Below are 15,287 nucleotides of genomic sequence, written 5' to 3'. Positions count from 1 at the left end.
ATGAGAGAAGTATCCTTTAGTGGAATGTTCATGGGAAATTTAGTAGTAATAGTTTTATACTACAACAAAGCAAACAACCATCTGCCACAAACATAAAGAATTGTGAAGACGAAAAGTGAATAAGGAATCATGTGTCGTCTAGTTTCTTTCGTTACCACTTAAGATCGCTTAAAAGGTCTAGCGACTTGGGATTACTAATCTCGCGAAAATTAGCGCTTAGCAACCTCTATAGCTGTTGACATTTCTATGGAATTTTATTAAAATCATTTCAGATGACGGCACAACTTCCATATATACGCGTAGCTTGATTTACACTAATAGAACCGTACTTGTTACAATTTATCCGAAATTTGGTACAGATTAGTTTATAACCCATCTGAACACTTTTGCCGGAGTCCATAATAATCAGCTTGGAATTAGATATAGCGTGCAAAAAATTTAATCGTCCAATTTACACTTAGAGGTAATTAGAGGGAAATTGGGGAAATTCATTCCATGCCGATGTATTCAATTTACCGGAGTCGAAGCTGTGAAAAAATTTGTCAACGCCGACTATATGAAAAATCCGCAATTACTTTTTGGGCAACCCAATATTTCGATTTGGGGGTGGGGCAGTCCCCCTAGGTACCCCACTACAAATTTGACTGGCAACAAAATTTCGCTTGAAGCCCACCACCAATTTCTGAGATCTGGCTTTTTTAATTTTTGTCCCAATAATGGATTTTCGATTCTTCCTCTTAATTACCTTTTATTTGAGCCCCATTATGTCGTGGCCAGTAAATAAGTCAAGTTTGGGGAGTGTTGTGCGCACCTTAGACACTTGGTCCACTGAATTCAAGCTCTGCTCTCAATTACTTTTCATTTGGGCCCCGTATTACCAAAGTCGTTAAATATGTCCCGGGGGTGCTTTCTGGGAGGGGTGGTCCACGAATAATTTGCCCCAAAAGAGGATACCAGATGCGTTTTCGTCTCTAAATTACCTTTCATTTGAGTCCCATATTGTGCTGATCGGTATATATTTCGATTTGGGGGTGGGGCAGTCCCCCTAGGTACCCCACCCCAAATTTGGCTGGCAACAAATTATCGCTTGTTGCCAGCCAAATTTCAATTTCTGAGATCTGGCATTTTTAAAAATTAGGGTGAGAGGGAAGGTCCGCTTCCCCTTAAGATATTGAAAAATGTAGTACCCCAGCATTGAAGGGTGTATTGGGGTGGGTTGCCACCCAGATATTTTGTCCCAATAATGGATTTTCGATTCTTTCTCTTAATTACCTTTTATTTGAGCCCCATTATGTCGTGGCCAGTAAATAAGTCAAGTTTGGGGGGTGTTGTGCGCAACTTAGACACTTGGTCCAGAAAATGGATACTGGATTCATGCTCTACTCTCAATTACTTTTCATTTGGGCCCCGTATTACCAAAGTCGTTAAATATGTCCCGGGGGTGCTTTCTGGGTGGGATGGTCCACGAATAACTTGTCCCAAAAGAGGATTCCAGATCCGTTTTCAACTCTAAATTATCGGTATATATTTCGGTTTGATGGTGGAGCAGTCCCTCCAGGTACCCCACCGCAAATTTGACTATCAATTGTTTGATGATCGGTATATATTTTGGTATGGGGCGGGGCAGTCCCCCATGCACTATAAGAGGTCACTATAACAGTTCAAACAAAATTTCGATTGAATACCACTATCCATTTCAAAAGAGGAGAGATATAGAAAAATATAGTACCCAGCTTATCCACAGAACCACTCTACAGCATCTTTGAAAATTTCGAGAAAATCAGTTCTACATTTTTGGGTCTATAAGGAAAATGTGAACAAATAAACAGACATAGATTGTTTTTTAAACCCACCACCATAGGAAGGGGGGTATACTAATCTAGTCATTCCATTTTTAACACCTTCTTCATCGTCTTGACATTCTAAGTCGATTTAGCCATGCCCCTCCGTTCGTCCGTCTGACGAAATAACGATAGCGGTCGAACGCGTAGAGTTAGCTGAACGAAATTTTGCACAAATACTTCTTACTGGCGTAGCGATTCAGATTTGGATAGAGCTCCCATATAAAGTTGTCTTTCGACTTGACTTCTTGAGCTTCTAGAAGCTGCAATTATTAACCAATTGGGCTGAAATTTTGCACATAGTGTTCCGCTATAGTATGGTCTGCCAAGTATGGCAGGTCTATAACCTGCTATAGCTCCCATATATACCGATCTCGCGATTTGATATATTGAACCTCAGGGGCTTAGCCGCAGTTGTTATTCGATTGAGCTGAAATGTTGTAAGTAGTGTTCTGTTACAACTTCTAACAATCGTGACAAGTATGGCCCAAATCCTTTGAGTAAACTTTTAGCAGAATCCATGGTGGTGGGTTCCCAAGATTCGAGCAAAATTCTGAAATTCCAACGCCAAAGATTTAATACAAAGAATTTCCTTTTTTTACGGAATACCATACAAAATTTTAGTAAGTTCTATAAGGATGTCCCAATTCTATTTAGTGATTTTTCATTTCATTAGAACCATGACCCAATAGAATAGATTTTAATTTTTTTTTGGTTTTGCAATACATTGAGTTTACTTTTATAGACTAATAGTTCGTTTGCCAGTAGTTTATTAGATAAAGACTGGTTCTTGCCATTAAATAATATCATCGGCTAACATAACTTTCGATTATAACACGATAACTGTTACTCTCAATCAAAAACATGTTGGACAAGGTGCAATTGCTCGATTTGCCTCGATTGAAGATGACTCTCAAGATAAAAAAAAAAAACAACATTCACTGATAAATGGCGAAGACCAGTCAGTCGTCGATTAGTGTTAGTGGATATGCCCCAGTTAAAATAGCATAAGACGAAGAAGATTGTCTTAAAATACCTGTCTATGTCGCTTATCGATGACGAAAGCTCTTATTTGGTTAATTTGTATATATGCATATGAGAACAGCTGAATTGCTAATTTAATTGCTTAAAGACTATGATTTATGTTTTTGTTCGATAGTCAGTGTGTGAAGGAAGTTTTTGGTTTTTGATCGCAACATCTGCAAACTCTGTTGTTAATAATTGATTAGTTTTAAAAATTTTATAAAAGCTTAAAAAATTAACAGGCAAAACCGTGCTAAGTTGGGCCGGACCGAATCTTGGGAACCCCCAACCATGGATTATGCTAAAAATTTATACAAAATAAATTTACTTAAAGGGCATAATTTTATTCTACATACCAAACTTCTGTCAAACCAGCAAAAATTATAGCTTTTAGGAACCGAACAAGGATGATCGAGAAAACGGTTTACATGGGAGCTATATCAGATTATAGACCGATTTGGACCGTATCTGGCACAGTTGTTGGAAGTCGTAACAGAACACCGCATGGAAAATTTCAGCCAAATCAGACAAAAAATTGCGGTTTGTAAGGGCTCAAAAATACAACCCGGGAGATTGGTTTATATGGGAGCTATATCAGGTTTTATACTGATTCGGACCGCACTTAGCACAGTTGTTGAAAGTCATAATAGAACACCACATGCAAAATTTCAGCCAAATTGGACAAAACTTGCGGCTTTTAAGGGCTCAAGAAGTCAAAAAGGGAGATCGGTTTATACGACCAATGTCTCAACTCGACTCAATGTCTTTATCCCCCATTCACCCTGGTGGATATAAAAACACAAACGCGGTATACTTTCAAACACTCCACAACAATGCAAACAGTTTTCACAAATTTCATATATTTGGACCTGGCATTGACAATATTTAATTGAACAGAGCAGCATCTTAAATACAGTTCTAAATATGGGTAGCCATAACTACCTATAGTTAATAACTTTTTTAATACTACATTGTTGCTGTTATACCGCTACGATTAAATGCCAAAACATATGTTCTAAACAAAAACCTTAAAATACAGTATTTTTGTTTTGTTATGATTCTTAAACACCATACAGAATTAATTGTTTTCAGCTCCATATCTATTAAGAAATCGCCCAAAGTGCTTTGTGAAAATTATCCAGTAAATATCTAATTAAATTAGGAGCAATGAAAACCAAAAAAAAAAAAAAACACTGCAAAAAAACAATCTAAGCGATACAATCAGCGCATGTGCCACTGTATAACACCGAACGTTCAAAAGACCATTAATCTTTTAATAGAATACCAGCCAGTGTATGAATCGACCATCAGACCATCGAGTTCACAGAATGAAATTAACAAAATAATTTGCTGTATTTTACAGCTTTAATAATAATTGAATGCTGCGGCGACAGCAATAGTAGCCAGCATCGACTGTAGGCAGCATCAACATAACTAATGAACCGCTTGCTGATTGCAATTTAGGCGAAGACAAATGCTTTGCTGTTCACAAGTTTGTAATGAATGGCATTTGTAGCATAGTTTGTGGCAATTAATTTTCCTTAAGTGATAAATAGAAATGATAATCAGAGATTGTTAAGACCTGGCACACGGACGGACAGATAAACGTGACAAAAGGATGCCAAAAATGGTAAAAATTGAAATTTGGCGAAAAAAGAAGCAAGGCATTGTATAACAGTTAACTGCAATGAAAGCATTCATTGAAGTGTGGTATGAAAGATATTCGATTATACAAGTGTTATGATTCAGTTTTAGGGCATTAGAGAGAAAAGTGCAAATAATTGAAAAGACAAGAAAATAATTGAACATCAGACAAATTTTAAGCGGTGGTTATTTTTAGCAGAACAAAAATAAAATACGTCTTTTCAGTTGAATGATTTGATATAACAATGAAGAAAATATTTTATTGACATAAGTTTCAAAGACAAGAACAAACAAAAAAATAATTTACAGAGCTTTCATGGAAAATTACATCTCGACACACAAATACTTCTCTCCGCTTTGGGCTATAAACTCGATATCCTTTCGAAGTTGTACTGTATCCCACAAAAACGCACTTTTCGGACTTGGCATGCAACTTTTTACGTTTTTGCTTTGAGATATGTGCCATAGCTATGCAAGCAAAAGTTTTTAAATAACTTACATTTGGGGTGTGGCCGGTCCACATTTCTTCTGGAGTTTTTGGCAGGTTTTCTGGAGGTGATCTATTTATTATGTAGCTTGCACAATTAACAGCTTCGGCCCAAAAATACTTCGGCATATAAGCATCACACATCATTGCCCGTGCTTTTTCTATCAAGTAGCGATTCATTCTCTCCGCGAATCCATTTTGCTCCGGAGTATATGGAACTGTAGTTTGATGTATTATACCACATTTCTTCAACTCGACGGCCATTTCTTTATTGATGTACTCCGTTCCATTGTCTGAACGTAGTATTTTAATGGTATCCTGCCATTTTAAAACTTCTGTTCCAATTAGTGTGGTTATGCGCCACGCCGTTCGGACTCGGAGGAGACCCCTTATCATTGAGCTTAAACTTTAATCGGACTGCACTCATTAATATGAGAGAAGTATCCTTTAGTGGAATGTTCATGGGAAATTTAGTAGTAATAGTTTTATACTACAACAAAGCAAACAACCATCTGCCACAAACATAAAGAATTGTGAAGACGAAAAGTGAATAAGGAATCATGTGTCGTCTAGTTTCTTTCGTTACCACTTAAGATCGCTTAAAAGGTCTAGCGACTTGGGATTACTAATCTCGCGAAAATTAGCGCTTAGCAACCTCTATAGCTGTTGACATTTCTATGGAATTTTATTAAAATCATTTCAGATGACGGCACAACTTCCATATATACGCGTAGCTTGATTTACACTAATAGAACCGTACTTGTTACAATTTATCCGAAATTTGGTACAGATTAGTTTATAACCCATCTGAACACTTTTGCCGGAGTCCATAATAATCAGCTTGGAATTAGATATAGCGTGCAAAAAATTTAATCGTCCAATTTACACTTAGAGGTAATTAGAGGGAAATTGGGGAAATTCATTCCATGCCGATGTATTCAATTTACCGGAGTCGAAGCTGTGAAAAAATTTGTCAACGCCGACTATATGAAAAATCCGCAATTACTTTTTGGGCAACCCAATATTTCGATTTGGGGGTGGGGCAGTCCCCCTAGGTACCCCACTACAAATTTGACTGGCAACAAAATTTCGCTTGAAGCCCACCACCAATTTCTGAGATCTGGCTTTTTTAATTTTTGTCCCAATAATGGATTTTCGATTCTTCCTCTTAATTACCTTTTATTTGAGCCCCATTATGTCGTGGCCAGTAAATAAGTCAAGTTTGGGGAGTGTTGTGCGCACCTTAGACACTTGGTCCACTGAATTCAAGCTCTGCTCTCAATTACTTTTCATTTGGGCCCCGTATTACCAAAGTCGTTAAATATGTCCCGGGGGTGCTTTCTGGGAGGGGTGGTCCACGAATAATTTGCCCCAAAAGAGGATACCAGATGCGTTTTCGTCTCTAAATTACCTTTCATTTGAGTCCCATATTGTGCTGATCGGTATATATTTCGATTTGGGGGTGGGGCAGTCCCCCTAGGTACCCCACCCCAAATTTGGCTGGCAACAAATTATCGCTTGTTGCCAGCCAAATTTCAATTTCTGAGATCTGGCATTTTTAAAAATTAGGGTGAGAGGGAAGGTCCGCTTCCCCTTAAGATATTGAAAAATGTAGTACCCCAGCATTGAAGGGTGTATTGGGGTGGGTTGCCACCCAGATATTTTGTCCCAATAATGGATTTTCGATTCTTTCTCTTAATTACCTTTTATTTGAGCCCCATTATGTCGTGGCCAGTAAATAAGTCAAGTTTGGGGGGTGTTGTGCGCAACTTAGACACTTGGTCCAGAAAATGGATACTGGATTCATGCTCTACTCTCAATTACTTTTCATTTGGGCCCCGTATTACCAAAGTCGTTAAATATGTCCCGGGGGTGCTTTCTGGGTGGGATGGTCCACGAATAACTTGTCCCAAAAGAGGATTCCAGATCCGTTTTCAACTCTAAATTATCGGTATATATTTCGGTTTGATGGTGGAGCAGTCCCTCCAGGTACCCCACCGCAAATTTGACTATCAATTGTTTGATGATCGGTATATATTTTGGTATGGGGCGGGGCAGTCCCCCATGCACTATAAGAGGTCACTATAACAGTTCAAACAAAATTTCGATTGAATACCACTATCCATTTCAAAAGAGGAGAGATATAGAAAAATATAGTACCCAGCTTATCCACAGAACCACTCTACAGCATCTTTGAAAATTTCGAGAAAATCAGTTCTACATTTTTGGGTCTATAAGGAAAATGTGAACAAATAAACAGACATAGATTGTTTTTTAAACCCACCACCATAGGAAGGGGGGTATACTAATCTAGTCATTCCATTTTTAACACCTTCTTCATCGTCTTGACATTCTAAGTCGATTTAGCCATGCCCCTCCGTTCGTCCGTCTGACGAAATAACGATAGCGGTCGAACGCGTAGAGTTAGCTGAACGAAATTTTGCACAAATACTTCTTACTGGCGTAGCGATTCAGATTTGGATAGAGCTCCCATATAAAGTTGTCTTTCGACTTGACTTCTTGAGCTTCTAGAAGCTGCAATTATTAACCAATTGGGCTGAAATTTTGCACATAGTGTTCCGCTATAGTATGGTCTGCCAAGTATGGCAGGTCTATAACCTGCTATAGCTCCCATATATACCGATCTCGCGATTTGATATATTGAACCTCAGGGGCTTAGCCGCAGTTGTTATTCGATTGAGCTGAAATGTTGTAAGTAGTGTTCTGTTACAACTTCTAACAATCGTGACAAGTATGGCCCAAATCCTTTGAGTAAACTTTTAGCAGAATCCATGGTGGTGGGTTCCCAAGATTCGAGCAAAATTCTGAAATTCCAACGCCAAAGATTTAATACAAAGAATTTCCTTTTTTTACGGAATACCATACAAAATTTTAGTAAGTTCTATAAGGATGTCCCAATTCTATTTAGTGATTTTTCATTTCATTAGAACCATGACCCAATAGAATAGATTTTAATTTTTTTTTGGTTTTGCAATACATTGAGTTTACTTTTATAGACTAATAGTTCGTTTGCCAGTAGTTTATTAGATAAAGACTGGTTCTTGCCATTAAATAATATCATCGGCTAACATAACTTTCGATTATAACACGATAACTGTTACTCTCAATCAAAAACATGTTGGACAAGGTGCAATTGCTCGATTTGCCTCGATTGAAGATGACTCTCAAGATAAAAAAAAAAAACAACATTCACTGATAAATGGCGAAGACCAGTCAGTCGTCGATTAGTGTTAGTGGATATGCCCCAGTTAAAATAGCATAAGACGAAGAAGATTGTCTTAAAATACCTGTCTATGTCGCTTATCGATGACGAAAGCTCTTATTTGGTTAATTTGTATATATGCATATGAGAACAGCTGAATTGCTAATTTAATTGCTTAAAGACTATGATTTATGTTTTTGTTCGATAGTCAGTGTGTGAAGGAAGTTTTTGGTTTTTGATCGCAACATCTGCAAACTCTGTTGTTAATAATTGATTAGTTTTAAAAATTTTATAAAAGCTTAAAAAATTAACAGGCAAAACCGTGCTAAGTTGGGCCGGACCGAATCTTGGGAACCCCCAACCATGGATTATGCTAAAAATTTATACAAAATAAATTTACTTAAAGGGCATAATTTTATTCTACATACCAAACTTCTGTCAAACCAGCAAAAATTATAGCTTTTAGGAACCGAACAAGGATGATCGAGAAAACGGTTTACATGGGAGCTATATCAGATTATAGACCGATTTGGACCGTATCTGGCACAGTTGTTGGAAGTCGTAACAGAACACCGCATGGAAAATTTCAGCCAAATCAGACAAAAAATTGCGGTTTGTAAGGGCTCAAAAATACAACCCGGGAGATTGGTTTATATGGGAGCTATATCAGGTTTTATACTGATTCGGACCGCACTTAGCACAGTTGTTGAAAGTCATAATAGAACACCACATGCAAAATTTCAGCCAAATTGGACAAAACTTGCGGCTTTTAAGGGCTCAAGAAGTCAAAAAGGGAGATCGGTTTATACGACCCATTCGGACCGTACTTGGCACAGTTGTTTGAAGTCGCAATGGAACTGCACATGCTCAATTTCAGCCAAATCGGACAAAACTTGCGGCTCAAGAAGTCAAATCCGAAAATCGCTTTATATGGAAGCTATATCAGGTTATAGACCTTTGGACGGTACTTGGTACAGTTGTTGGAAGTTATGACTTCAGACACTTCATGCAAAAATTCAGCCAAACAGGGGCTCAAGAAGTCAAATCTAGAGATCGGTTTATATGGGAGCTATCCGATATAGTATAATTGCAATTCCAAACGACGTACATCAATATTTGGCATTTGTGTAAAATTTCAAGCTGGTAGATTTACGCGTTCGACCGCTATCGTGATTTCGACAGACGGGCGGACATGGCTAGATTGACTCAGAACGTCGAGACGAACAAGAATATAGATATTTTATGGGATCTTAGACGAGTATTTCGAGGTAAATAACCAGAACGGAAATAACCAGAAATGTCGATTTTGGAATGAAGATCCGCCAAAAGCATTGCAAGAGCTACCAATGCATGCAGAAAACGTGATAGTTGGGTGCGGTTTATGGGCTGGTGGCATCATTGGACCGTACTTCTTCCAAGCTGAAGCCAATCGTAATGTAGTTGTGAATGGTGAGCGCTATCGTGAGATGATATCCAACTTTTTTTTTTTTGCCGTTGGTTTTTGTCTGCTTCATATGATGACTTGTATGGATAATCATACATATGAACGCAGAAAAATACCATTTAACAAGGGTCACAACAATCTAACAATGTTTTCTTGTTACTTATAAATGGTAGTTTTTTAGCTATTATCTTTTTGGCAACACTGGTTTAAACAGCTCACCCACGTTTCGTGTTTTGTTTCACTGCCAAACATCTCCAGTTTGGTCTATAGTTAACCCATGAATTGTCTTACAAACGAACAAAGCTTGCAAATTATTGAATTTTATTATAAAAATTCATGCTCTGTTAAGAAAGTTAAACGCGCGCTTCTTCCATTGAGGGACGAAGCTAATTTTTGGCTTATGGGTACGTAAATAAGCAGAATTTTCGTTTTAGGAGTGAAGATCCGCCAAAAGCAAAGATCACAGTCGGGTGCGGTTTATGGGCTGGTGGCATCATTGGATTATACTTCTTCAAAGCTTATGCGAATCGTTACGATGAAAGGTGAGCGCTATCGTGAGATGATATCCATCTTTTTTTTGCCCAGAAGAACTTGACTTGCTTGGAATGTGGTTTCACCAAGACGGTGTCACATGCCACACAGCACGGGTAACAATGGACTTATTGAGAGGCGAGTTCGGTAAACATTTTATTACACGTTGGCCGCCTAGATCATGCGATTTAACGCCTTTAGACTATTTTTTGTGGGGCTATATTAAAGTTCATGTCTATACAGACAAGTCCGCTTCAATTGACGCAATGAAAGACAATATTGACGCATTTATTCGTGAGATACCGGCCGCAATGTTGGAGAGAGTATGCCAAAATGGGACTAAGCGGATGGACCATTTGAGGTCCAACATTAATTATATGGACCACACTATCGATTCAAATAAAGATTTTATAAATTTTTCTGAATTTTAAGTGATTTTTTGTTGAAAAACTTTCCTGTAGCTCTTAGAAAATCACTCTTTAGAAAAGAAGATATGAGTTGCTAGTTTGTGGATAGGTTAGGAAATTATTTGTTTGCAAGTAGGCAGAAATAATTTGAGTACATTTGAGCGAACAACTCCTTCTTACAATTCCCAGAACACGAGGATAGATTTAAGTGAAAAGTTTTAGTGCATGTCTGTCCTCAGACTCACTTAAACAATTTGTAATCCATAGCAATATCACAGTATTTTTGTAGCGATGGTCTAAAGATTCTAACCGAAACGAGTCTGTCACTACTGTGGTATCACAATGAACCGAAATTATCTCAGTTAGTCTGTTAAAAGGCTGCCACTCTAACTTAAGCTAAAAGTACTAAACGAGACTCTTGATTTAGATCGTATTGAGCATACATGTTGAAAGTCATGGATTACCCTTTATTACTGGCTCGTTATGAAATTAAACGCATATTTCGTTGCAATAAATGACAATGCCTCTTGATCCAGTTTTTATATCAACTCGTCTTTTGAATATGGCACTCGAAAGTAATAGGAAGTATACATATCCCTAGTCAATGCTTCGAATATTGTCATTGCAAACCCTTCATATTTACATTCAAATTGCATTCGTATTTTTTTTTGTAGTTTTATTTGATTTTAATGTATAAGAAAAAATAAAGATTATTTTTTCTTACCAATTTTCAGCAATGAATCTGATATCTGGATGTCGAGCAATAACGATGTTGGTGGCGGCATACCACCATCATCGTCCGCACCGACACCAACAACAAGTGCCAGTGGACTCAATCATCTCCCGACAACATTGCTGTCATGTCCATCAATCATCGATGTAATTGCCCAACAACATGAGCCCCTCAACACCATGGGCTATGATGGCAAAAAATTGCCAACAACATTCACATCATCGGCAACAACTACAAAGCCCACAGCAACGGCAGCAGCACAAACAATGGCCAACATCGGTAGCAACAGCAGCCATAGTTGCAGTACAAACAACACTCACTCCAATTCAAATACAATACAAGAGAAGACAACTGCAGTCGCAACACCATCACTCAGTCGCAGTTCTACACTGGACGATGGGACACCATTGCTACAACCATCACCTACTACTGGTCAAATATCGTCAATGGTCCACATACCCAGTTTACTACATAACCTGCAACAACAACAACAGCAACAACCTGCAGCAGATCAACTCACAGTAGAGCAGCAGTCATTTACGCAACTACCATACAGCGACGATGATGAATCAGCAATGAAGTCTCTGGAACGCAATGACTCTGTTTCCAGTGGCTTTTGCACACGAAGTGGAAGCGGTACTTTGGAGTTGGAATTGTCTGCAATGGTGGCGGCAATTTATGAACAGGAGATCGCAAAGTAAGTGCATTCTAAAGAAAGTTGATAACAAAAAACATTTTTCATTGAAAAACAAGTAAGAGCGTGGTAAGTTCGGCCGGGCCCAATCTTATATATGGATGGATCGCATTTGTCGTGTTCTATGCGCGGTATCTCTTTTAAGGCAAATAAAGAATATTGAATAAGAATAAGAATAAGAATAAGGGACACCTATATCAGGTTATATAGAAATTTGCGCCGTAGCAAATTAGCACTGTTGTTGGAAGTCATAAAAAACTCCTCATGCAAAATTTCAGTCAACTCGGACGAGAATTGCTTTCTCCAAAGGCTCAAGAAGTCAGGACCCAAGATCGGTTTATATGGCAGCTATATCAAAACATAGATCTATTTGAACAATACTTAACGCAGTTGTTGGAAGTGACACCAAAACACTACGTGCAAAATTTCAGTCAAATCGGACGAGAATAGGGACCTCTAGAGGCTCAAGAAGTCAAGACCCAAGATCGGTTTATATGGCAGCTATATCAAAGCATGGATCGATTTGGACCATTTACAATCCCATCCGACCTACACTTATAAGAAGTAGTTGTGCAAAATTTCAAGCAGCTAGCTTTACTCCTTCGAAAGTTAGCGTGCTTTCGACAGACAGACGGACGGACATGTCTAGATCGAAATAAAATGTCACGACGATCAAGAATATATATACTTTATGGGGTCTCAGACGAATATTTCGAATAGTTAGTCCGTCCGTCTGTTTGTCGAAAGCACGCTAAATTTCGAAAGAGTAAGGCTAGCCGCTTGAAATTTTGCACAAATACTTCTTATTAGTGTAGGTCGGTTGGAATTGTAAATGGGCTATATCGGTCCACGTTTTGATGTGGCTGCCATATAAACCGATCTGGGATCTTGATTTTCTTGAGCAGCTAGAGGGCACAATTCTTATCCGATTTGGCTGAAATTTAGCATGACGTGTTTTATTATGACTTCCAACAACTGTGGTTGAAATCGGAAACCTGATATAGATGTCATATAAACCTATCTAGGGTCTTGACTTCTGGAGCGTCTAGAGTGCGCAATTCCTATCCGATTTGTCTGAAATTTTGCACGACGTGTTTTGTTATGACTTCCAACAACTGTGTAAAGAATAGTTCAAATCGGTCTATAACATGATATAGCTGCCATATAAACCGATCTGGGGTCTTGATTTCTTCAGCCACTAGAGGGCGCAATTATTATCCGATTTGGCTGAAAATTTCCATGAAAATGTTTTCTTATAACTTCCAACAACTGTGCTAAGTATGGTTCAAATCGGTGTATAACCTGATATAGCTGCCACATAAACCAATGTGGAATCTTGACTTCTTGAGCTTCTAAAGGGCGCAAGTATTACCCGATTTGGGTGAAATTTTATACAAATAAACCATTACTTGATATTGTTCCAATAATATAGGAATTCTTTTCTTTTATCCTTTGTTTGCCTAAAAAGAGATACCGTGGCAAGAACTCGACAAATGCCATGGTGGAGGGTATATAAGATTCGGCACGACCGAACTTAACACGCTTTTATATGTTATAACCTACACCACTACTGTGGTACAGGGTATTATAACTTAGTGAATTAGTTTGTAACAATTAAAAGGAAGAGAGACAGACCCATTGATAAGTATACCGATCGACTCAGAATCACTTTCTGATTTGATTTAGCTATGTTCTTCTGTCTGTCCGTCCGTCCGTCTGTCCATGTTAATTTGTGTACAAACTACAGGTCACAATTTTCATCCGATCGTCTTCAAATTTGGTATGGTCGTGTCTTTCAGCCTAGAGACGAAGCTTATTGAAATTGAAAAAAAACGGTTCAGATACATGTTCGCCCGATTTGCAGTAATACTCTAATAAAATGGTCATTTGTAAACCGATTTTCTCGAAATTTGGCAGGAACGATTTTTTTATGACTCCCGACATTACAGGTGAATTTCATGGAAATCGGGTCAGTATTAGTTATAACTCCCATATATATATTCGTCCGATTTGCAGTAATACTGCAATAATATGGTCATTTGTTAACCGATTTTCTCGAAATTTGGTATGTGCGTGTTTTTCGACTTAGAGACGAAGCCTATTGAAATTGAAAAAAATCGGTTCGGATTTGGATATAGCTCCCATATATATGTTCGTCCGATTTGCGGTAATACTGCAATAATATGGTAATTTGTAAACCGATTTTCTCGAAATTTGGCAGGAACGATTTTCTTATGACTCTTGACATTACCGGTGAATTTCATGGAAATCGTTTGAGTATTAGTTATAGCTCCCATATATATGTTCGTCAGATTTTCGGTAATTTGCAATAATGTTGTCATTTGTCAACCGCAGTTATTACAGTTTGAACATATTTTTGCTCGCCGAGGTCCATCAAAAATGGTTCAGAATTGCATATAGCTCCCACATTGTACTTATAGGGTAGGTGTAGGGTATTATGCAGTCTTTTGCTCTTCCGACTTTTGCCCTTCCTTATTGGTTATTGTTATACATTTCTTCTATGATATCTTACAAACACTTTTGGTTTCTGTTATCTTTTTGCAGCAGCGACAGCGCATCGGTGGCCTCAGACCTAACGCGTATGTACGTAAGCGGCGAAGATGATGACCATTAAGGAACATTTTCTTATAAAGCGTGCATATTTTATTTATAAATATTTTTTGTAATATAGAGAATAAGAGAATACCTTACAAAAATGGAATATTTGATGATACAAACTAAAGAAATTGTAAACGATTGGCCTTTTTAAGAAAATGGTTTCTTCGCGAAATATGAAATCAATGTTTTATCTATGTATATTGCAAATTATTACAAAGAATTTCATATATACAACATATACATAGTATGATTATTTATTGAAACTGTTTACGCAAGCATTGTAAAATGGTATATATTTTTAATAAATGTTGAAAAAAAAAAAAAAACAAATAACTAATATAATGAAAGCAACATACCTAAATACGTACAAGAAGTTTTAAGATGAAAATTTGTGAATTATTAGATGGGTGGAAACTTTAAATGAGATTCAAGCATTAGAAAAAGTTAAACTTTCAGCAAATCGATGAATAAAGTGGGCGCAAGTTAACGTTATACACAAGTTAACGTTATACACAATATTGAAATACACAAGATTTCTTTTCTTTGTAAAATTTGTTGAATTATAATAGAATATTTTGATGGCCATTAAGATTTCTATATAGGATACTTTTATAGTCATCACTGTAGGGTAGGGGATTCTT

General features: G+C 37.6%; 1 protein-coding gene across 1 annotated transcript in view; it reads left to right on the top strand.

Moving 5' to 3' along the window:
- LOC106081665 (protein timeless) overlaps positions 1-15,087 on the top strand; it is an 88,887-nt gene extending 73,800 nt beyond the window's left edge. The window contains exons 15-16 of the mRNA XM_013243804.2: positions 11,335-12,030; positions 14,593-15,087. Coding sequence (XP_013099258.2) covers positions 11,335-12,030; positions 14,593-14,662 — 766 coding nt within the window. The 3' untranslated portion in view covers positions 14,663-15,087. The remainder of the gene's footprint in view (positions 1-11,334; positions 12,031-14,592) is intronic.
- The last annotated feature ends 200 nt before the right edge of the window (positions 15,088-15,287 follow it).

This window comes from Stomoxys calcitrans, chromosome 3 (assembly GCF_963082655.1).
Source record: "Stomoxys calcitrans chromosome 3, idStoCalc2.1, whole genome shotgun sequence".
Lineage (NCBI taxonomy): Eukaryota > Metazoa > Arthropoda > Insecta > Diptera > Muscidae > Stomoxys > Stomoxys calcitrans.
Note: the sequence above shows the minus strand (reverse complement) of the source record. Positions and strands in the feature narration are given on the sequence as shown.